Here is a 25,870-nt window from a genome sequence, read left to right on the forward strand (position 1 = left end):
GAATCCTCCTCATAATGAAGCAGAAAAACCCTCTGAGAAGGTATGCATAGTGCACCGGAGACATGGACCGCTAGACTCAACCCAAAGCTCCTGGACGGCTAGACTCAACCTAAAGCTCCTGGACGGCTAGACTCAACCCAAAGCTCCTGGATGGCTAGATTCAATCCAAAGCTCCTGGACGGCTAGACTCAACCCAAAGCTCCTGGACGGCTAGACTCAACCCAAAGCTCCTGGGGGGGATGACAAAGTCCTCTCCACAACCTTTTAAGGCTGTCAAGATATTGGGTTCTAGATTTTAAAAAAACAATAATCATGTTAGTAAGTGATTACTGAATACATGAGTTGGTAAAAGAGCTGTCTGGAATATGCAGCTGAATACAGAATGGTGTCTTTCAGACTGGTGTTTCGGGAGGGAAATTGTGACCACTAGGATGCATGTTTAAGGCACTGGATTGGATTTAATGCTCAGCAATGTACTTGATATCTACCCAACGACAGGGAGAGAACTCAATACTCAAGTAAATATTCATTACTCAGAATGGTTGATTCCAGAGCATGAAGACCTATTCTACTGTATTCAAGCCATCCATGGAAATCCGCTATAGTCCCCTTAGCCCCTCAGACTACATGGTACTTGCCTTTCTGCCTATGGTTTTCCATTTCAAAGGTCTCTATCTCCATGTAAATTCCAAAACAATGTAATACAATCTGACCCCATTGCACATTTTCCAGAACTATGGGGAGGGGGGGGGGTCCAGCGTTTTGACATGAGCCACACTCTTATCCCACTTAACCTGTTGAGAGTACCCACCCTAACCCAATCCTAAGATTATTTCTGTAGGATTGCAAGCTTTATGCCGCCCTCAACCTAAAGACAGAGAGTCTTGGTTAAATATTCAATGGAAGGGCCCTGTAGGGTCCAGAGGTACTATAAAGCCACACAATCAAGTACTATGCCTATTGCCAAGGCAGAGAACTAAATGGACAGAAGATATCCCCATTAGGCCTTCCTTGTCCCATGCAGCAGGGAACCATACTCAAAAACAATGCACTCCCCATCAACAAAAAAAACTTAGTCTGTGCAAATGTTCCTCTTGTTCATCTTGTCTAGAAACATAGTTGTATATTCTTTACAAGCAAAGGGCTTATATAAAAACCACACTGCAAACAAACTATATACAATACATACGTACACAAATAGAAAAGGTTTGTCAGAACAGATAACACATCCTACTACTTATAAATGTATAAATTCATTGATCAGTAATAGAAACCTGTGGTGAAAAATAGATATTATTTCTAAAGCGGGCAAATGACCTGCGGATTGCTGTCTTTTATACACTCTCTAATTGTGTATTGTTTGTAATACTGAATGTGATTCTATCAACAAGAGCAACCTTTTCAGAAGAAAGATCTGAGTTTTGACCAATTGCTGATGAGTGGTGGCAAATAAGACAAAATAAGGTGTTTCACATGAATGGCCCACATCTGAGTCATTTACCACTGGAATGTACTGCACAGCTACAGGGAGTATAGCCTACTAACATACTATTTTCACTACTTAAAGTATATTTCACTATTATTGCAAACCATTCAGTCAGAAACCAGCATCCATTGCTGTTTTGCAAACATTAGCCAAGGATTTATAAGGCATGTGTAATGTTTTGTTCTACTTATTACCTGAAGATAAGCGGTTTAGTAAGCAGTTAGTGAGTTCATGCTCTTGTAATATTGCCTCAATATCAGTAAATGCTGCCAGACATTTCAACTACAACCTCTCATACTTCAGTAGCTGTACAGAAATGTGTTTTATCTCATATTTGACTTGACTTACATTGACGAATTTACAACATTTTGTAAATATGAAGTTGTAAGTCAAGGTTAAGAGTAAAGCTCACTGCAGAAGGACCTCATCAGTCAGAAGAGCACAGGTATTCCCAGTGCAATTTTCTATTGCTCTCTGAACTGAAGTAAATCCATTACTTTGACATGCAGTCATTAAACACATCCCCCTAATTAACTCAAATGTTTTTCATCAAAATCGGTAACAAGTTCCTGCAATAATAGAAGAGAGCAAGGGTTGACTTGCATAAAAATGACTGACAGGCCAGAATCATCGACAGGTGAGAGTTTATCATGTTTCAAGAAAATTGACTGAGTATGGTGCTGATTTTGGAAAGGGCATTTCGCAACCTCTGCATTTGGATCAATGGTCCACATGAATCAATTTGAAAAAAGTGATATTACTTACACCTTTGGGGTAAATAATACATGTTAACTATGTTGTCATTGCAATACCTAAAGAACAGTTACGACAAATGTATATCGACACATATTAATTTCAAGCATTGCACAACTTAATTGACTAAACTTGTCCCTATCATGTGAAGTTGTGTCTAAATGTTCCAAAAGAACAACAACGTTGCCATTACTCAACCCTGCACCTTAGAGGAATGGAATCACTGGTTACTTTAATAATGGAACACTAGTTACTTTGAGAATGTTTACATACTGTTTTACTAATTTCATATGTATATACTGTACTCTACTGTATTTTAGTCAATGCCACTCCAACATTGCTTGTCCTAATATTTATATATTTCTTAATTCCATTATTTTACTTTTAGATTAGTGTGTATTGTTGTGAATTGTTAGATATTACTTAACCGTTGGAGCTAGGAACACAAGCATTTCACTACATTTCACTACACCTGCAATAACATCTGCTAAAAATGTGTATGTGACCAATAAAATGTGATTTGATTTGATTTGACATACTCCATTCTCAGGTAGTGCCATAAAGTCTCATCCCATTTATCATTTACAATCTGCAAATAAAGACGGAAGCAAAAATGAAACACGGGACCCCCATAATCAATTCTCAGAAAGACTAAAAAGTTTGACTTAATAAACATACAAACAATACACATTACATTAATCCAGTGAGCTATCCAGTCTTTAGTTTTTCTGACTGTACAGATCACCTAGGGAAAGGACAGTGTGTATCAAGTGAGAGAAAACACTACTTGATAGTTTATGGGCATTACTTGTACCAACAAAACTTCTGGTTTTGTCCAGCATAGATAACATTAATTATAAACATTGATAAATAGATATACATGATTCATTGACTCGTCTCTCTAAACAAAAACAGTTATTTTCTCTAAAGATTATTTCTTAAAACAACATTGTCTATGCCTATACTATAACAAACACACTATTGATAAACAGTAGGGCATATAAACAAGTCACCTTTGTATTTGACAGGCCCAAACTACTTAGTATCCCTACAGTCTACTACACAGACTGGAAACAAACAGAATGGGATTTCAGAGCCTATTAAACAAATATATAACTTTTTGATTGTGATATACATTATCACTCTAGATATGAAAACATTGACAACACCACCTCATCAATCAGTTGTGTTAGGTATGCATTTGTATTGACACTTGGGAGTCCCTAATAGCCCTAACCCTGTAAAACTTTATATAGTGCATGGACCGCTCTCTCAGGGCTGCTTAGCTAATTAAGCCTGGTGGCCACAAAGAATGAAAGGGTGCCGCTCTGTCAACAATGCTTCCTATTTGGTGACATCTTACACTAAATTGAAATGTGCTGCTAATAGGGGTGAGTGACCTCTTAAGGACTGGACCCTTTTTTTCAATTTTCGTTAAAATGACATAGCCAAATCTAACTGCCTGTAGCTCAGGACCTGAAGCAAGGATATGCACATTCTTGATACCATTTGAAAGGAAACACTTTGAAGTTTGTGGGAATGTGAAATGAATGTAGGAGAATATAACACATTAGATCTGGCATAAGATAATACAAAGAAAAAAACGTGTTTTTTTCTGATCATCTTTGAAATACAAGAGAAATGTCACAATTTATTATTCCAGGTTATGCACAATTTCAATTTTGACCACTAGATGGCAGCAGTGTATGTGCAAAGTTTTAGACTGATCCAATGAATCATTGTATTTCTATTAAAAATGTTGTATCAAGTCTGCCCAAATATGCCTAATTGGTTTATTGATACATTTTCAAGTTCATAACTGTGCACTCTCCTCAAACAACAACATGGTATTATTTCACTGGAATAGCTACTGTAAATTGGACAGTCTAATTAGATTAACAAGAATGTAAGCTTTCTGTAAATATCAGATATGTCTATGTCCTGGGAAATGTTCTTGTTACTTACAACCTCATGCTAATCACATTAGCCTACGTTAGCTCAACCATCCCGCAGGGGGGACTCTGATCCTGTAGAGGATATAGAAGAATAAGCATGTAATCGGCACAGGCCTGACCTCACAAACACAAAGAGGACTATAGACCTACTGTATGTGCCCTTTTAATAAGTGAACAGCATGTTCAGGCTAAGATGACTGGAGGGAAGAGTTTGCCATAGCTTAGTAACCATAGGCCTATAGTTTGATCAATGCTGAATTGTATTTAGGCCTATTGTGTCAGCAGTTATCTCATTAGTTAGTCCAGCAAATATCAATAAATATTGACACCTTACAATGCACAATATATGCTGCCCTCCCCTAATTAGTCATAGAGACACAAAGGATAGCTTGGGGACAGTTTCCCTGCTCTGACATAGCGGCTGACAAAAGAGAGCACACAGGGTGTCACTCCATTGACAATAACTAAGCTACACTCACATATAAAGTCTGGAGAACTGGACAGCGAAACTGCAAACTGGTTGTCCCTAATAATTGCATTCAAATGTTAAAGATTAACTTCATAAATACAACACAAGGAAACTATTTACAAACTGAAAATGAGGATAACCCTACACTGTTGCAGAAATCTGTCATTTATACAGTCATTTTAGGTATCATCAACAGTCAAACATTCTGAAACGTTTTACTGCAGCATACTGTAGATGATGGTGAATTGTGGGAATATTGCTGGATTTCAAATGGTACTGTAATTCAACCCCACAGAAGACAGTACCGTACCCTATCTTTAGAGCGCCAAACACCTATTGACCACTAGTGGGTGCATGGTATTGTTGTTTCTGGCTCATTAACATATTTGTGGCACACCTTGTAAGAGGCTATATTTGTTGCACCAATTTATCTCTTATGTGGTTATAGTGCACCATCAACTAAAATGTATAGGGGACAGGATGTGGCAGCAAATCTTTAAATGGTTTAACATTTTGCCATGTCCTTTTGGTCTGTTTTGCCCTGTAGTTGTCGTCAGTTTGGAAGCCTTTTGTTTAGGCCTCTAAGAAGTGCAAGTGATATAAAACACCAAATATGAATTCATGTGCTGTAATGTGTAAACACTTTACCTAGCAGCCAACCTGCTTGCACCAATCCCTTTCCATACCCAATTCCGATTACAGTAGCATTTACTTTTTTTACAGTATAATACAGTCAATTTTATGGTATTGTACTGTGTGTCATTACACAGTGCTTGCTTTGATACTGTATGTATTATACAGCGGGTGTACTGTAATGTAAAATACATAACTGTACTAGCCACTGAGCTGCCTGTAAATTACTGTCAAATTCATGGCAGTCCCTTTACATTGTAGGGACAACAACTTTCCTGTCACCAGGAGCTGGTAAGACTACTGGGTATGGGGGGCATTCAGGCACGCAATACACTATGCCTCATGCAACTAACTACCCATGCACTCATACCATCAAATAGTCTACTCAAAGGACCATGTCACCAGCCTCTGTCTTAGATTGCTCAGTCAAATTGACAGTATAAATAGGTGTGTTTCCCCACTAACAATCGTTTGGTTAAAGGATAAAGAACTTTCATGAAATAATGGATAGTACTAGTTCAAAATCTAGCTCAGAAGATTGGCAAGTCCCTATAGTTCAACCTTGTAGGACTACGATTGGATGGGATGTTATTTGGTCAATGTTTGGTCAATATGGCTGACCACTGCCACTCCCTCTGTAGTTTACTTGTAAATGAATCCTTAAATATTTGGCTGGTGCAGCTGTCTAGACTTGTGCTTAATGTGCTTAATGTCCCTTGAATGACCAGATAAAACCAACCTGTCTTGATAAATGATCCAATATCACCAACATATTATCACCACCAACAACGTTTTTAGTGGGTTTTATTTTCGAAATATCGTTATATCAGTGTGTGTGTGTGTGTGTGTGTGTGTGTGTGTGTGTGTGTGTGTGTGTGTGTGTGTGTGTGTGTGTGTGTGTGTGTTCGAGAGAGAGAGTTTTATTCACGCTTTATTCATGTTAACCTGCCTTAAAGTGTGTAAAGCAATATTGTCCACAGACAAAACCACACACTATAGGCGCCATGCATTCAGTACACGGAATGTCCCTGTCATCTCTTCACATTCAAGGTAAAATGAATACTGCAATTTCGGAGAGTTAATGTCGAGTGAAGCTTAATGATGACAAAATTGGCTATCAAACGCATCACTGTAAGCCAATGTGACAGATTGAATCAACAAGACATATTATATGCAATGAAGTGTCAGCAAACATGAACATGATCGTTTATGTAACGTATTGTCATATTATTAACATTGTATAGCCTATGCTAACTGGACATCGGGTCATCGCGCGACAACCGGTCAAAATCCACTATAATATTTCACGAATATGGTGCTGATAATGGTAGCTTGTCGTGTTGCTCAAACATTCCTCTCCGGTGTTGTAGATCGCTACAACAAAGAACAACGGACAACGGACTATTTCTGTTCATCAAATCAATTCCAAATGATCAAATCAGTGACGATAAATTATGTATATTCATTCACTCCATATAGCCTAAATAAAGCGTCCACGACTTCGCACAAACATTTTGTCATTCAATATTTTGATGACGGGGCCAACCCTGCCGCTCTGACTGCACACGAGACAGTACTATCTTACGGACAAAGCAACTGAGACTGGCTACTTTTCCTTTGCAGGGTCCCACAGACCGAGTGATCGCACTAGTTCTAATGATGTTGACATATTCACACAATATTGACTGAGGCAGTGGTTTTTCACAGCAGCATTTGAGTTTCCAAACACCTTTTTATAAGTCTGAAGTCTGTCCCCTCCACCCGACCTGTTAAAACCACGCCTACGAAGCCACACAATTGGTCCAAAAGCGTGAAAGAGCCAATCAACAGAGCCCAGCTTCTCGTAACATGCAACACATCCATACAGTTTGAAGCCTATGGGGCACAGAAGCGCTAGGAATATCTTGGTGCTGGGACCTTACCACCTCTCTGCCGTCAAACGACTCCTTTCTCTGCATAAGTCTTTACTGAAATGTGTGTGTGCGTGAAAGAGAGACGAAGAAATAGTGTGCGTGCGTGTGAGGGTGCATGTCTGGAACAAGTAAAGACAGAGGAATTATTCCGCGCTATTGAAATATTTCAACACATCGCTTTTACAGGAGGACTGAAGCCAATGAAAGCGAATTCATTTGAAGAGGAATGCCGATATTGTAGCCTAGACAACAGCAAGAAAATAAGGCAGCAGTCAATTAAAGCGTAGTTACTCACCCGTGTTGGTTTAATTCGAAAATTGTTCGCAAGACAACGCATAGCAAAGTGCTCAACGCCCGTCAATCTCGGAAGAAAATCTTTATCTCAACACAATTGAAGACTAATGGAGTGCATTTGTTCATTTTTCATTGCAGACACTTTGTTGGAACTCATAGAACGACAGTAAAGATAATTCATACCATCCAGCCGAACACAAGTGGATGCTTATTTCTGCAGTGGTGACAGTGGACTTCTCAAGACTTCTCAATTTGAGACAGTTTTGCTCGTCAAGAAATCTGCATAGACTGACTATAGTATTCAACTAAATAAATCCATATATTTGGTACCTGCCTGGACTTGGATGAGCTTCCTGATGAGAGATCCAGTCATACAAGGAACGAGTATGGCATACCATCCGTTTTTACCTCACCGGGGTCCGGAATTTGCCATGAGTGCAATGTTGGGTCACCATCCTCCATTTTTCCCGGCCCTGGCGCTACCTCACAACGGCTCCCTCTCTCTCCCGGGCGCCCTGGGGAAGCCTATCATGGACCAGCTGATGGGTGCCGCCGAGTCCGGCCTCCACTTCTCCTCGCTGGGGCACCAGGCAGCCGCAGCCCATCTGAGGCCTCTGAAGACTCTGGAGCCTGAAGAAGAGGTCGAAGACGATCCGAAAGTTCACCTGGAAGCGAAGGAACTTTGGGAAACGTTCCACAAGCGAGGCACTGAAATGGTTATCACGAAATCCGGAAGGTGAGCTCAACTTTGATGTGTTCGAATAAGACATATTTGTGTTCTGCAGTCGAAATACATCAGTATGCATCTTGTTATTATGAAGATCATTCTGATCAACAATACGATGGCATGCCTCTCGAGTGAATTGATTTAATGATGGGTGCTTGGAACTGGACCTCCGCGAATGGTGGCCAACGTTTTGATTTCAAACTAGGGTGGTTATAGGCTACGTGTAGGCTACTGAATAGAATAGCCTAACTTTGTCCTATCGACAGAATCTGTATGGCCACATTGCATGGTCATGTAATCTCAACACGAGATAAAATAAAACCCAACCCAAACTATAAAAATATACAACACATAAGGCTGTTACATTTTAACTTCTTATGACACAATACAACTGTGAGCATTTCTAAAATGTACTCTACAAAACATTTTGTCCACGTTTGTAAATCTAAAATCAGCCCACAATACTAGGCTATGAAACGGAAACATGTATGTCTATATGCCTATTATACCAAAGTGTAATAACAATTGTTATTATCACAACAAACAAATAGTAGGCCGTACAAATACATTTACACAATGTACATATTATGCGATTTAAAAAAAATATTTCTAGGTGGCAGATATTTGTGGGTGTTTTATGTTCTCGCACAGCCTCTGTTAGATTAATAATTTCTTCATGCACTAAATCGTATGGCTGACGCATATACGTAAAGGCATACAAGTAAATGTAAAATGTGTCATATTTGAGTATTCGCAGTGTTACATTTTCATTATCATAACCAGTATAATAGCAATGTAAAGATAGCTGCTCCATATGTATGTATGAACATAGGATAACAATATTCAGTCACAGTGTAAGGGAGGCCAGTCCACTGTTTTTAAGTGATTTTCTCATTCCATTTCACAGGCGAATGTTCCCTCCGTTTAAAGTGAGATGCACAGGCTTGGACAAGAAAGCAAAGTACATTCTGTTGATGGATATTGTTGCAGCCGATGACTGCAGGTATAAATTTCACAACTCGCGTTGGATGGTGGCAGGGAAGGCCGACCCCGAAATGCCAAAGAGGATGTACATTCACCCGGACAGTCCGGCTACTGGCGAGCAGTGGATGTCAAAAGTCGTCAATTTTCACAAACTCAAGCTAACGAATAACATCTCCGACAAGCATGGATTTGTAAGTTCATCTAATGTATGTTTTTTTCTTATTTGCATGCTTCTCGACATTTTTAGCATGTATTATTGTTATCATGATTGTTATTAGTATTATCAGAGGTATTATTATTAGTAGCCTAATATTAATAAGCCCGTTAACGTTGCCTCTCTGTGGTCATATGGAGTCGAGGGCTGAAAAGGCTTCACCAAAATATACAGGCCTAATTTCAATTGAATAGGTTTGTGTCCAACATGAATGAGGTTTTAATATTTTCACTGCAACATGTTTCTCCAACTTTTTCCCCAACTGCTTCGGCCTATATAAATGAGAACTTTCCAATACAGCCCATTGCATCAATTAGGCTAGGCCTGAACTACGATTGAGTAAGCTACAAAAATGGCTAATCTTCATCAAAAGTTAGAAATCCGTGTGTGCTTATCTTTTTTTAAATCCAGAATTCTTTCCTGTTCCAGACCATCCTGAATTCCATGCATAAATATCAGCCCAGATTTCACATCGTGAGAGCCAACGACATTCTCAAACTGCCCTATAGCACGTTCAGGACTTACGTTTTCCCAGAAACGGATTTCATTGCTGTAACTGCCTATCAAAATGACAAGGTAGGCAGAAACACACTTTATTCGTTTATTTTCATGAAATTGTTGGATATTTATTTTTCATCCATCTTTAGTCAAACAGTTTATATAGCCAATGCTAGCACTGCGCTATTTGCCATCATAAAATATGAAAGATTTGTTTCATCTTGTTTGAGTGTTGGGCTTACAAGCTATCGTGTTAGATAAATGTAAACCTCATCTCATGCCGTGTTTCCTACTAAAGCAATTGGGTCAGAATTCTCAGGAATGTATGTAATACATAATACTTCATTATATTTAATCACATGGAAAGGATTTGGCAACGACCCAGACTGTGTGTGTGTTTGTGTGTGCGTGTGTGCGCGCGCGCGCGTGTGTGTGTGTGTGTGTGTGTGTGTGTGTGTGTGTGTGTGTGTGTGTTTGCGAGACATTCAGAGAATGGGGGAGGTAGAGTGTGAGAAAGAGAAAGAGAGGGGAACAGAATGTGCAGTTACTCAGAGAAAAGAGCATTTTGATTTTAACAGGCTGCGCTGGTGGTAACATTTAATTCCACATGTGATACACCGCTAATCAAAATCATCTCTTATGTTGGCTCTTTGATATGAGGGAGAAATGTTAGCTAAATGTTACCTCTGGGCACTTGGGTCAAGCAAAAATGCAGTTAATGTTTGGCAGCCACATGAGTTGAGGAATATTGTCAATCGTGCCAAAATGTGCACTTGGGAGGGGTGGAAAGCGAGAGGAAGTGAGTGGGGGGAAATAATGTGCTCTGCGAGGTTGACATTCAGTATGCATTGCACGTGTGTGTGTGTGTGTGTGTGTGTGTGTGTGTGTGTGTGTGTGTGTGTGTGTGTGTGTGTGTGTGTGTGTGTGTGTGTGTGTGTGTGTGTGTGTGTGTGTATGTGTGTGTGTGTGTGTGTGTGTGTGCGTGGAAAATAAAATGGTCTCTAGTAGCATCAACAAATTTCCAACCATTCAGATGGTGGCTCAAATATGCAATTCAAAAAAAAAAATGATTGCACTGAGATGCAGCAACAATTAAGGTTAACTGTTGAACTTTAAGAATAGAAATCGAGGATAAATGTCACTAAATTTACCCACTTCTACAAACATTTATTATAAATTTAATTAGGCAAGTCAGTTAAGAACAAATGCTTATTTACAATGATGGCCTAGTGGGTTAACTGCCTTGTTCAGGGGCAGAACGACAGATTTGACCTTGTCAGCTCGGGGATTCGATTTCGTAACCTTTCGGTTACTGGCCCAACGCTCTAACCACTAGGCTACCGGCAGCTACCTACAAATATTTATAACTTTGATTTCTTTCAGATTACACAATTGAAAATCGACCATAATCCCTTTGCCAAAGGATTCCGTGACACTGGCAATGGAAGACGAGAGAAGAGGTAAGGAGAAGTTTAAACTATTCCCTAACTGCGCAACAAACATTTTACGATTTCTGATGTCAGATTCTATAGAAGCAATGGCTGACAGTAATCTTCGTGAATTCCAAAAAGCGGTACGACTGTCTTTGCAATTGCACAACCCCTTCAACCTAAAAGTATGCTATGTAGTTCACGTTTTATTAATGATTTGGCAGAGGTAATAGACATAGCTTATCATGTTGTATTTACATTGTTATGGTTCTACGAGTGCAGAGGTCTACAGAGCAAAATACAATTTTGAAACTCCTACTTTAGAAATAGTGTGGAGTTATTGATAGTTAGCTCTTCAAAAGCTTTTCTTTACCGTTTTGACAACATAATACAAGAAAATGGTTTGGGTGGTGGGTTATTAGTGGTCTACAGTGGGTTTGAATAGCTTGATTTATTCGAACAGACATATATATTGATTTATAAAATGCATCTGGATAATCTGCACTCAAAATGAATTGCAGGCCTGTGAATTTGCCTATACGCAAAGACTGTACATAGCAAGCCATGTCCTATGCCTTGAATAAATGATCCGTTTTCTTATAGATCGTTTTTTTATTACAAAATAATAGTAGTGATGACCAATAACCTGTCTGTATAATGTAGGAAACAGCTGGCCCTGCAGTCAATTCGCTCATATGAGGAGCAGCAGAAAAAAGAGAACGGAACGTCCGACGACTCCTCCGGCGAGCAGGCCTCATTAAAATGTTTCGACCAGGCCTCGTCTCCCGCAGTGTCTACCGTGGGGCCTCCCAACCTGAAAGGTAATGGAGCCCACAGCCTCTGCTTGGGTTAAGATTCAGAACTAGGCCTACACGTTCCGCATCTCACAGACCCACATAGTATAGACACCTACATTAACCTTTGCTGTGAAATATTTTCCAATTTGCTACATTTTGGATTTAGTTTGAATTCAGTTGGATGTCTTTGTATATCAGTAGACCTATTGTGTTGAATAATTGCACGACAAATTATATAATTTTGTCCAGCACCAACAAAAAATACAAACTATGTAGCCTAACTTTTATGTAGGCTCATTCTTGTAATTCCCATTCACATGATGGGTCTCTCGTGCTAAGCATTTAGCAATAAAATGAATCATACATCTGCCAGAATGATATACTGGATATAGATATATATATATATATTTGTATAAAATAAACGTTCGAGATGTAGGCGTAGTCAGTTATCTGAATGACAAAAATCGTTAGAATTGTGAAAACATGACATCGGTTAAAATGAGGAAAATCTGAAGGACTTGATCATATGCTGAAGGTTCATTTAAAAATAAAAATACATCTGTAGCCTATGGATTTCAATGTATCTCAATACATTATGAACACTAGCCTACGTAGCCTAAAGCATTAGGCCTAGTCCTTTTTACCATGATTAGCGTACAGTAGTATCCTACAGATAATTACATCTCATTGACAGCACAAATTACGATCCTCCAAACGAGCATGGATTCAAATCTTGGCATATTTATTTATATGAGATATCATTTTGACGATACTGATTGTATATCTAGTTGTACATTTTTATTTTCATTTTTTATTAATATTGCATCGAAAGTCATGAAGAAAATTTAATAAAGTTGGCTATATGAGAATTTAGGAGAATAAAACCAAAAACTAAATGAATCCTGATTAACTTTGATCATAATTTCTCATGTATCACTAACTTTTGACTCATTCCTGATAGATTTCTGCGAGAGTGATGAAGACAGCGACGATGAAAGCAATGGAAACCTAAAGGATGGGCCGGACTCCAGTAAGATCTCAACCACTACGGAGGATGGGAAGGATCGTGAGGCAAGCCAGACTAAAGGCCATCAATTTGGTGGCAGTGATTCTAACGGCCGGTCTCGGGAAAGCGCCCGGAGGACTGAGAAAAGCCAAGCGGACTCACGACAGAGCCCCATCACGGTGATCTCCAGCACGACTCGGTCCGGAGAAGACTTCAAGAGTCCAAGCCGGGACCAGCCCAAAGCGGACGAGTGCAGGTCTATAAGCAAGGAGAACTATATGCCTTTGACTGTTCAAACTGACAGCAGTCCGCACTTAAGCCAGAGTCACATGCATCATTTTGGATTTCCACCGGGTTTCGCGGGACAGCAGTTTTTCAATCACTTGGGGGGCGCGCATCCCTTTCTTTTGCACCCCAGTCAGTTCAACATGGGAGGCGCGTTCTCGAATATGGCCGCGGGCATGGGCCCCTTACTGGCAGCGGTGTCCTCTGCAGGGGTTAGTACCATGGACACGGCCAGTATGGCGTCACCCTCGCAAAGCCTGACGGGAGCTCATGGACTGCCTTTTCATCTGCAGCAACATGTCTTGGCATCACAGGTAAAACCTGTTTTATTACCACCAGCAGTACATTAATGCCCGTGTAAAACACATGCTATGTGCTCCTGAGTTTTTCGTTACATTTTGACGCATATACTGGACTGTGTAGCCTATTTCATCTTAGGTGTCCTTGTCACCATTACTTTATGTGGAAATGTCAACATGGTGTAGAAGAACAAATAGTATAATTTCCATTTAGTTTTAATAGCCTAGTTTATTCCTTATAGTGTTCAAAACCACAACAGGGCGAGCATAGCCTATTGTAGACAGTCGTGTTATAGCCTAAATAATAACCGAATATGTTTTATAGGGACTCAAGTTTTATTTAGATTTTAGGAAGGTGTGGATATTATTTGTCTCAATTGTTTACAGCATATGTTGGGATTTAGGCAGAGACCACCTAGGCGTTACAACAAAAGTTTTAGGCTAGTGTTGATATGAACTCATTAATTAAGTCTGTGTTTTAGAGGAACATGGCGAATAAGATGTGCTTAGTTCTTCACTGGTTCGGGGAGGGAAAACAACTTCTCCTAAATACATAACAGATTTGCTGTTTCCATCTAGTTTCAAAACACATGTGTTGCAGAAATAGTTCCTTTTAAATTGCTATTTTATGAGCAACATCATATATAAAGAATGTTTATTTGGATTCACAATTCATTAACTATTTGCAAAGCTACACAAAACCCGATATCACATAGTGGTGGGTCTAGATATCACTTAACACAAAAAAAAATCGAAATATTTTGTCAATTTGATTCTCGGAATGTTTTCATGGTTTTACACGTGGATAGCGTTATATATTCCATATTTAAGGCTAAATTCAAGAAAATGTATTGGTAATGGGTTTACACCCATCTATGTATAAAATCAGTACGCATAGACACAGAAAAGCATCATCATGAAAATCGCTTTATGAGAAAAGTGAAAGGAGGCTTACACAGCCACATAACATTTCCCGTGAAGCTCACGTGTCTGCTGGATTCATTATTCACACTCAGTCACTACATGACCTCAATTCAATATATAGGCCTACATAGACAGTGTACATTGTGAACAATTTAAATGTAGCATATTTTTCCTGTTTTGCTGTGTTATTATTTATGGTGACTAGCGCCTGTTAAATTTGTGCATAGTTCTATTCATATCATTCCCCTCCTCTCTCCCCAGGGCCTGGCCATGTCTCCATTTGGGGGCCTGTTCCCTTACCCTTACACGTACATGGCAGCAGCCGCGGCAGCCAACTCCGCAGCCTCCTCTGTTCACCGACACCCCTTCCTGAACGCAGTGCGCCCCCGCCTCAGGTACAGCCCTTACTCCATCCCTATGAGCGTTCCGGACAGCAGTCTGCTCACCACAGCCATCCCCTCCATGGCGAGCAGTGCGGCGGAGCTGAAAGGGGACGGCATGGCCACGAGCCCCGTCTCCGCCACCCTGGACTCCACCTCGGAGGTCACCAGCAGGTCATCCGGCTCGGTCTCCCTGTCCCCAAAAACTTGCTCTGGGAAAGATTCCATTAACGAGTTGCAGAGCATTCAGCGTTTAGTCAGCGGACTTGATTCCATACAGGACAGGTCACGAAGCGTGTCCCCATAGATTTTAATGTTGTTGTTTTTGTTGTTGTTGTGATGATCATATAAGGACGACGAGGATGAGTATGACGACACCCTTCTAGCGAATGCGGGTTTAGAAAACTGACCTATTGAACAGTTTAGATTTTGAAATGCACTTTGGTTAAATACACATCTCATATGTATATTTCTCTTTTGTTAAATTAAACAACACTTTTGAATTTTTCCTGTTATTTGAATACCATACAAGTATTGAAACTGAAAGGTTGGCATGGATAATACTCACAGATCTTTGATAAGTTGCTGCTGTGTGATGTCCTATGTATACGTTTGTTTTACGTCGAGTTACTGAAGTAACGAAATTTGTTTGATTTAATGTGCACTCTGAATTGGTTATAATTATTTGAATTCACTTCTCTTTATCTTATAAAGACTGCTGTGTTTGATGTATTAACTGCATAACTATTTGAAGCATATCATTATGCTTATCGGGGGTAGGTGACACTTTGCATGCCCTACAAAACGCTACATGTCTCTTTTATGACTGTCAGTTTGTTGTTATGATTTATTTTCACGACCAAATTCAAATGATACGAATAAGGCTAAAGGAATGCTTCAGGCTGATCTTAAAACCAATCTGGAGGAGAGAAAAAAATTGCTCCCTCCCTTTTTTTCTAAGGAATCAATCAATTGGTCTTCGGTTATTGATTTTACGAACGAATGTCTCTGTTTGTCAAATTATAAACGCAGGATTATGCTGCGAAAATCCATATGCTGGCACTTGTTTGAAGTATGCCAAAACAGAACCGAGGTTATAAACTTCATGTGCGAGTGGTTGAGACTGTCCTAATTTCGCATGCCGAATCCAACATAAGTATTCAGCTGGCAAAGGGAATCTGAAATACAATTGAAAAGGTAATATTGATTATAAATGTAAATAGTGATATATACAAATATTTATGTAATTATTTCATATTGATATTGATATTGCGTGTAAATACAACGGAGTAGTTTGATTTTAGGGATCTGTCCTTAATTTATTGTCGATACCTGTGTAAAGATAGTTCGTGGGCTATTACCCTTGTTTTTCCATCTGCATTTTATATCCCCCTGAATACGGATTTACCTGTACCTCAAATATCCACAGAGCTAGTTGTTTTAGCGGACACACATGTGCCATTGTACCTCTAGCCTACCTGTTGTCTCTGTGTGTTAAGTGCTACTGTTCAGACGAATGACAGCGAGAGCACACATCAACAGCTTTCTGAAAAGAAAAAAAAACATTCGTCTAGGTGTGTGTCAAAATGGACGAATTTTCTGTTTAAAAATGCTTTGCAGCCTGATAGTAAAAATGCTGCATCTTATTGAAATATGAAGGTTCCTTTTGTGTTTCTAAAGTTGTCATTGGGTTATGTTGTATTCGGTTTTTGTCTAGTTTACAACAACAACGATGTGTTCTTGAAAGTGTCAATAAAATAGTAAAATGCAGTCTCGATACGCTTCCATGTGTCCGTTTCTTTAGGCCTACATGCTATTATTTAAACCATGATGTAAACTCTGTGGATAAATACAAAGTGATGTAATTGCTCAAACTAAATTTGTGTTGCTCCTTCTCTATCATGCAGTCTGGCATAGCCAGTCTTTCTCTTTCCACACTTTGTTCACTTTAGCATTTAGGGATAGAGGCGTCGAGACAATGATCAAAGAGTTGAGAAATGTTATTAAGATAACCTGAGAGAAGGCACTGAGATACTCTCAACCTCAGCTGTGATACCTGGAATTCCTTCCTGGACGCAAGACCGCGCCAGAGCGAGTCATTGTGCGCGTGTGTTTTATGGGCCTGCTGAGTAGCCTATTGACTAATTGTTTATTTCGGCCAACGTGAACCCTAAAGAATGTAAAATAACTTGATTGCGCTCTCCATTGCGCCTAGAATCATGAGTTTATTAACTTCATATCTTTATTTGTAAATGGTATGGTTAATAAGTAACGACAGTGGCGCTAGGGAATATGAGTAAACATGACACAGAATCTCAATTGCTCTGTCTATTGCTCACCTGGCGCCTTCGATATCTTACTGGATTTTATTGCACGGAAGGCGGCAGTGCGTCTGCAATAGGCTAATGTTGAACAGGATTCTTACGTTGATATGCAAGACGTAACGCCACCTAGTGAACACTGCACAAACTACACAACCACATGACAAAGTACTGCAGGATGATTATTTTGAACAGGGTCAATGCTATTGGGGATCATTGGGACGTCCAAAATCTAAGTCCTAAACCTAACCGTAACTCTACCCTTAACATAACGTTAACCCTTACCTTACCTTAAACATTTTCAATTTCAACTTCAATGGGGGGTAGAGACGTCCCAAGGATATCGGATAGCACTGACCTTTTGTATACTGTGGACTCTGACCTGATGAAGCCAACCAGATATGGAACATTGGAATGGAGAATAGTTATGGCACCTGAGATTAACCAGACCATTGCTAGATGTGTGGTTTTCTGGAAATGGAGAGAGAATGGGCACAACCAAAACAAATACAACCCAACAGGCCTACAAGAATGGAGAATTGGCATATTAATGTAATTACAGTGTGTTTATAGTAATCATATATAATGTAAAATATGTCACACTTAATGCTTTGCTGATGCCTTTGACCGTAGAAAATTAGAGGAGAGGAAGAATGTCGGCCTACTGCGCTTTTTACGCATGCGTCATGCTTAATTTGTCATTCATTTAGAAGCCTCCAAACACCTAATTCATGTTACGCCTACCTCGCTTCGTTTCATTGTCCAATATTGGTCATAAACTGAATCGATTGCCGTGTTAAGTTCTACATTTGGATTTTGGACCTATATTTCGAGAAATCGGACAAAGGTGAAAGCCTAGGAGGTGCATTTCACAAAATGATATAGGCAACTGCAGTATCCACCCCGACTTAATAACACTATTTTTCTCATTCCCTCTCACTTCTCTCTCTCTCTCTCTCTCTCCCTCTCTCTCTCTCGCTCTCTCTCTCTCTCTCTCTCAAACACAAACACACAGAGAGAGAAATAGGTGTTTATATTTTCAATATTAGGCGCATGCAGTGCAAATAGTAGCATAATCTTCCACAGCGAAGTAGAAGTGTGCCAAACATCTATTCATGTGGATCCATTGTATTTATTCGAGGCAATTGACCTGGGATATCATTTTCAATTCTCTGCGAATGGGGTCAGACCTTGGGAGAGTATCCTTTATAATAACAGCTCCATTACTCAAGCACCTGACAGCTTGGGCGAAGTTCTCCCGTGTCCTTGTTAACACCATTTCCATCACAGCGCGCATGCGACTTTGCTCCAATAAGCACCTGCTCGACGCGCTGAGCCAGTTATGAGCAACCAGTACGCGCTGGTTGCTCATACCATAGCGCGTTTTAGGACAATGTCATTACAGTTGATTCATGCATAGTACCCATATACTGTGTATGTTGTGCTTTGTCAGTATGTCTTATGTTGTCTATATTTCAGGACAATAAAATAAAATATGAAATACTTTTCTATAGCTAGGTCTATGTGATACTGGTCAACGGGATTGAGATGTCCAGTGCCCCAGAGACCTACAAAATAACCAGGTGTTTCACAGGCCCACAGTCTGATATTGGTTTCAGTCAGTGTAAACTAGGCTATAGTGCTGAGATTAGAGTTTGAGTGTATTAAAACGCATGCCACAGTTTTATGCCGCCACTCAGTGGCTATGAAATAAGACTTTGGTATTACATCAAGTCAATGATTTACAAGTCAATTACGTGTATTTATTCAAAAATGATCTATTCTCAATTAAAAAGTAATTACAATTGAGTGAAAAAATACAAATTACGTTAAATGATTGATCGATTAACGTATGTATTGTATTGATAGAAATTGCTATACTAATTTCATGACAGAATCACACATTTTGCATGGTGTCTGTCTCCCTCATCAGGTAGAACTGGGATTTACCATAATACTATGGCTCTATTTTGATCATGATTTAAGCATGTAGCACTGGATTGGCCTTAGTAAACCACATACAACACTAACGAGTCATGGTCATCTTGTGTTCATGAGTAATAACAGCTGGTATCACTGTCCCTAATGCATATCATTAAAGTTATGCGGCCTAACATTCATAGTTAAACCTACACAACTGCTATAAAACGCCCTACAACATTAAACAATAAGAATCACACATTTTGTACTCAAAGATTACATTTAAGAACTGATTTTTACACTGCGATATATATTTTGAATGATACTTTTGTGTCTTTTTTTTGTGTTTGTACGAATGAAAACGATATATTTTGCAATCTCAAGGAAGTTTATTTAAAGTTATGAATTTTTCTCTGTACATTAAGTAAACCCAGTACAAACCACATGTGCACATATTGTTTCCAATGATTCCTTTAATGTTTACTGGTTGCCTGCCGTAAACATTAACCATCTTTATGGCATTGCTGATAGATGATTCCCACTTGTGCACAGAGAAAAAACAAGGGTGAATAGTGATAAACAATGTTCCCTTAATTTTTTTTCAGCACTAAGTAAATTTCAGGTCTGCTGAGCTCAAACTTGAACGTTGTGAAAATGATGTATAATGTAGAGTAGTGGCCTACCATCAAAATCAATGGAGAAAATGCCTCCCATAACATTTAACATGGAAATAGCTGTTCTATCATTCAGCCTACAGTAGCAGCCAATGTGGTGTTCAATGTAAGCCTACATTCCATGAGACTTTGGGGGGGGGGGGGGGGGGGGGGGGGCATGCAGGGCTTGACATTAACCTGTTTATCCACTTGTCCTTCAGACAAGGAGGTGACTGGAAATGTTGTTGTGTTGTTGGATGCAAGAAACCACTTTACAAAATAAAATGTTTTTTATTCACATACCATTATTACAGATAATCAGACAAATTATGCTACCCTCTGACTATTGGCTAGCTTATTCAAACCTGTCTCAAAATACAACACTGCCCCTTTAAGACGAAAAAAAAAGCTCTTTACCTAACTGGCTTTTCGTAGATGTCTAGAAATGTATACATTTTGTGCTCTTGTAGGAAGCAATCCCTCCCTTATTGCTGACTACAAATGATTTATAACTGGGCTAATAACTCACTAACTAGCAAAGGATATGAACAAAATGTGCACATAGGGCTACATGCAGCTCTCGCTTTGATCTCAAAACAACAGCATCTACTGAAGACCACTCATGCTGTAAACACAGTCCAGATCAAAGTAAATGGCAAAGATCCATATATGTCAATGGTCTATTTAAGCAATAAGGCACGAGGGGGTGTGGTATATTGCCAATATACCACGGCTAAGGGCTGTACTTACACACGACCCAACATGGATTGCCTGGATACAGCCCTTAGCCGTGGTATAGCCATGTACCACAAACTCCCGGAGGTGCCTTATTATTATTATAAACTGGTTACCAATGTAATTAGAGCAGTAAAAATAAATGTTTTGTCATACCCGTGGTATACGGTCTGATATACCACAGCTGTCAGACAATCAGCATTCAGGGCTCAAACCACCCAGTTTATAATTGCATATACCAGTCAGAGTACAGTCTGAGTAGGCTGTGTGAATGGAATAGAATCCTACTCTGATGCGTTCTGCCTACAACAAAATCTCTTGCATAGTTTGTTTTGTTTCAGTATATTGCATTGAAAGTGACATATATTGCATTGATTTGACCACAGTAGAGGGAAATGTTGATAGTGTTAACAGGGAAATCTCTAGAACAGTGGTCACCAACCTTTTTTGAATCAAGATCACTTTGAATCAAAATGCAGATTTATTTTTAACATGACTTAAAAAACATAAGCCTATGCAACATTAACCAATTAAATGAGGTTTGTGCAGTAAGCTATAGGCCCAATACATTATCACCGCATATCGGCTTTGCTTGAATTGCCCTGCCAATGCACTGTTGTTCAGGCCACTTAAAAAATATGTATTTCAAAATTTGAGGGAGGCTATATGATCACCCCGGTAATAGATCAGTTGTTGTATTACTTGTGAAGCACAGCTGAGTGAGCATACATTTAAATCATTTGCTTTTTATGTTTATTTTATTGGGCGGATGGTGCCTGCATCTGATGGTCAGTCTCGGCAGAGAGAGAGAGCAGCAGACTGAGGGTCCGCCTCTCACCATCCCTTTGGTCTCCCTCTCCTCCACTGACACCTTCCAGATGATGGAAAAACTCGAGTCGCACCGCATTAATGCACACATTCATGTTGTTACTCCTATGAACAGAGAACGTGAAATATTACTTGATATTAAAAAAGACCAAAGCCGATATTAATAACAACAACGCAAGGCTATATATACATTTTCCTACTCAATCATTCCTGCTGCAGTGCTTGTTGTAGCAATGAGTGGAAATAGACAGTGTTGAGTAAGAACTTAAACAAACTCACTCATAAAAACAGTATATATTTTCTGTATTCGTTGACAGTCTCTACCTTGTCATTGTTTTAAACGTTCTGAAATCTCACAGTATCAACTTTGTTGTAGCTATCTTTTATGCCCTGCTACATTACTGCAGACACCGCCATCTGAGCCATCCGTTCTGCCAGCAGTAGATCTTTTGTGCAGTTGATTTGCTCTCTGGGCCCGCCCGGGTAGGCAGAAGTTTGTACCTTCAGCCACATAAAATTGTTCAAAATGGCAACAGTTCGCCTATCCGACGCACAGGGCAGCTGGATTGGGTCCACATACAGCCAACAGTCGGAGACGAATAACAAGAAATTAGGAACAGAAGGCTTTATCGTTGGGTTTTTTACATAAATGTTTGGCGATCGACTAGGAATGCCTTGTAGATCGAACAGTTGAGCGCGATCGACGGGTTGGTGACTACTGCTCTAGAAAGTTGAGTGAAGTTCAATCTCGTGCTTCTCTCTGTGAGTTTATAGTTCTGCTCCGCAGTCCCGGGGGAGCAGGGTGGCAGTCTCGGGGCTACTGCACGCGCCCAGTTTAGAGACAACCTTGGTGAAAAGTGGTAATGTAATATGGTGTTCTAGATGTACAGAACACTGTTATGCAACTTATAGTACTCCTTGCCTTAGAGAAAAAACAGTGCTTTTGGGCGAAGTAAAAGAACACCAGAGAGAACGTTACGTCAAAGCTCAAGAGTTTAAAGGAACAGAACTAGCGATATGTAAATCAAACCTATGGATGGCAGTATCACTGAATAATTAGGCCTGGTACCCCATGACGGACCTGGTGGAGAAGATTTGGACGCGTTACACGATTTCCTTTCCTGTGCATAACATTAGTTTCTGAATGTACGGTCCTAATTACTATCACAGTAGAACATATGAAGCGCCATTGTTCCTCATGACATCCAATAAGAGAATGTAGCCAGCAGCACACCCATGATCCTTAAGACCTACCATAATAAACTGACGGCATGGCCGTTGGCACACCAGGCAGGAACAAGTCGCATCCATCTTTAAATCATACCTGACATAAATCAATCAATGGAAACAGTAAAAAAAAGGAATTGTCACGTTGTCAAAAAACAATTTTAAAAGATCTCAGCAGTAGTGGCTCAGGCTAGAGTCAATCATAGGTAATTTTTACCATATAGACAGTTGTTCTATCTGTATATTTTTTTACATTGTGAATGACTTGTTTAAACTGACACAGTTCAACTCAATTTCACACTTGCTTGATTCGCCAGAGTAATAAAAAGCATATTGTGTTATGCTGATTATACTTATTTTCACTAACAAGTACAGAATGGCAAATTTATTTGTTAGTGTGGGTAAGCGGTTTATTGTTTTGGACTTTCTTTCCCTCATAAATGCAACCAGAGAAGATAGCTGAATTGTTATGGTTAAGTTGACATCTTGAATTCATAGTAATGTGATGTATAATGAGCAGAGAAAAAAATACAAATTGGCACCTATAATTAGTGACTCATCTTCATTTTCCTCAATCTTACTGATGAGTGACTGCAATCTTTTCCGTTGTGCTGGCCACTTCATTATTGCCAGGCAATTAATAGAGATGTAGCATTAGCAGACAACTAGAGGGATGGAGTTGATTTAGTATCTAGTCTGAAACAATATTTTGAATGACAATTAAATGTTGAAAGCAACAGGCTTTATCCAGGTGCAACTATGATAAATTGTCATAATTAAAGTTGGAAACAAATGTTGTTATGGACAGTGTAAAGGAGAGGCCTTACACCAGGTCAGTGGTGCTTGGAAGTAAGCATGATAGATCACAATAAGTTATTGGCTAGAATATGATGCCACCATTGAAAAGCAAAGATGCCTGCACTTGGTATTACTGTATCGGACAGTAGGGGGTAGCATTTGCCTTGCTTGTTCACAGTAAATATGATGTGGCCTATAGGTCACGTGTTCTACATTTTGAGCTGCAAACCAATGTCGCTAAACCTTTTGTCCTTTGGTCAATATCCCACTTCAAGAGAGACTTTAATTCAATAAATTAAATCCTAGAGTCCAACCACTATTGTTATTGTATCCATGCTTCAAATATACTACAGAAACACCTCATCTAATTACACAAAGTAGCTGGATGAGATTCCTTAAATGAAAAAAATGTAAGCCCATTTATTATACGATGAAACAAAAACATTAGGTAGTAAAATAGTATAGATTTAAAGTAATTGTGATCAGAAACGCTTGTGACTCATTAGTAATACCACTCTAAACCACATGGTGGAGACATCAGTTCACATTTTGAATTCAGGGTCCCAAAAATGTAGTCAAACACTTTACTATATTAACTCAGTCTCTGTGTTTTAAAACAGACATCTGGAAAATATGTATACACAGGTTCATAGACAATCCACGCGATATGGAGACAGAGACTGAGTTAATATTGTAAATGTTTGATTACATTTTTGGGGACCCTGATTTCAAAATGTGAACGGATGTCTCCACCATGTGGTTAAAGGTGGGATTACTAATGAGTCACAAACGCTTCAGATCACAATTACTTTAATTTCATACTCTTTTACTACTTCATGTTTTTGTACATATTTTCCAGATATCTGTTTAAAAACACAAAGTCATGTTACGTAAATATGCATCAAAACGTTTTTGGAATTTAATCCACTGTTTCTCAAGTCAATGATGGGGAACCCTCATTTTTGTTCTAACCCACTACTAACACTAACTCAATAAACCAAGGGTCTGGTGATTGGTTGAGTAGTCTAATCAGGTGTGTCAGTGCTGGGTTACAATAAAGATGTGTACACCATGAGGGTCCCCCAGGAATTCATTCAGAAAAACTTATCTAATCTACCCATCCACATATGGCTTTTTTAATATATATTTATTTATATATTTATATATATTTAGTCAGTTAAGAACAAATTCTTATTTACAATGATTTACAAAAGGTCTCCAGCGGGGAAGGGGGCCTGGGATTAAAATAAATAAATACAATATAAATATAGGACAAAACACACATCACAACAAGAGAGGCACAACCCTACATAAAGAGAGACTTAAGACAACAACATAGCATAACACAACCCACTGGCTCCATGTCATCTACAAGACCCTGCTAGGTAAAGTCCCCCCTTATCTCAGCTCGCTGGTCACCATTGCATCTCCCACCTGTAGCACACGCTCCAGCAGGTATATCTCTCTAGTCACCCCCAAAACCAATTCTTTCTTTGGCCGCCTCTCCTTCCAGTTCTCTGCTGCCAATGACTGGAACGAACTACAAAAATCTCTGAAACTGGAAACACTTATCTCCCTCACTAGCTTTAAGCACCAACTGTCAGAGCAGCTCACAGATTACTGCACCTGTACATAGCCCACCTATAATTTAGCCCAAACAACTACCTCTTTCCCTACTGTATTTAATGTATTTATTTATTTTGCTCCTTTGCACCCAATTATTTTTATTTCTACTTTGCACATTCTCCCATTGCAAATCTACCATTCCAGTGTTTTACTTGCTATATTGTATCTACTTTGCCACCATGGCCTTTTTGCCTTTACCTCCCTTATCTCACCTCATTTGCTCACATCGTATATAGACTTGTTTATACTGTATTATTGACTGTATGTTTGTTTTACTCCATGTGTAACTCTGTGTCGTTGTATGTGTCGAACTGCTTTGCTTTATCTTGGCCAGGTCGCAATTGTAAATGAGAACTTGTTCTCAACTTGCCTACCTGGTTAAATAAAGGTGAAATAAAAATAAATAAAAAATAAATAAAATAGCAAGGCAGCAACACATGACAACACAGCATGGTAGCAACACAACATGACAACAACATGGTAGCAACACAACCTGGTAGCAGCACAAAACGGTACAAACATTATTGAGCACCAACAACAGCACAAAGGTCAAGAAGGTAGAGACAACAATACATTACACAAAGCAGCCACAACTGTCAGTAAGAGTGTCCATGATTGAGTCTTTGAATGAAGAGATTGAGATAAAACTGTCCCGTTTAAGTGTTTGTTGCAGTTCGTTCCAGCCGCTAGCTGCAGCGAACTGAAAAGAGGAGGG

The 25,870-nt window shown here is 39.4% G+C and overlaps 1 protein-coding gene across 6 annotated transcripts in view; it reads left to right on the forward strand.

Annotated features, from left to right (window-relative positions):
- Window positions 1-16,822, forward strand: part of LOC139408627 (T-box transcription factor TBX3-like) — a 31,819-nt gene extending 14,997 nt beyond the window's left edge. The window contains exons 2-8 of one of the 6 annotated variants that reach the window (XM_071152740.1): window positions 7,642-8,239; window positions 9,138-9,405; window positions 9,858-10,004; window positions 11,310-11,386; window positions 12,020-12,177; window positions 13,115-13,758; window positions 14,929-16,822. In XM_071152740.1, the coding sequence (XP_071008841.1) occupies window positions 7,848-8,239; window positions 9,138-9,405; window positions 9,858-10,004; window positions 11,310-11,386; window positions 12,020-12,177; window positions 13,115-13,758; window positions 14,929-15,354 (2,112 nt within the window). In that variant the 5' untranslated portion in view covers window positions 7,642-7,847 and the 3' untranslated portion in view covers window positions 15,355-16,822. Of the gene's footprint in view, window positions 1-7,180; window positions 8,240-9,137; window positions 9,421-9,839; window positions 10,005-11,309; window positions 11,387-12,019; window positions 12,178-13,114; window positions 13,759-14,928 lie in introns of those variants that run through there. The other 5 variants (XM_071152736.1, XM_071152738.1, XM_071152737.1 and 2 more) reach the window with 5 other exon arrangements.
- Window positions 16,823-25,870: the final 9,048 nt, after the last annotated feature.

This window comes from Oncorhynchus clarkii, chromosome 5, assembly GCF_045791955.1.
Source record: "Oncorhynchus clarkii lewisi isolate Uvic-CL-2024 chromosome 5, UVic_Ocla_1.0, whole genome shotgun sequence".
NCBI classification, from domain to species: domain Eukaryota; kingdom Metazoa; phylum Chordata; class Actinopteri; order Salmoniformes; family Salmonidae; genus Oncorhynchus; species Oncorhynchus clarkii.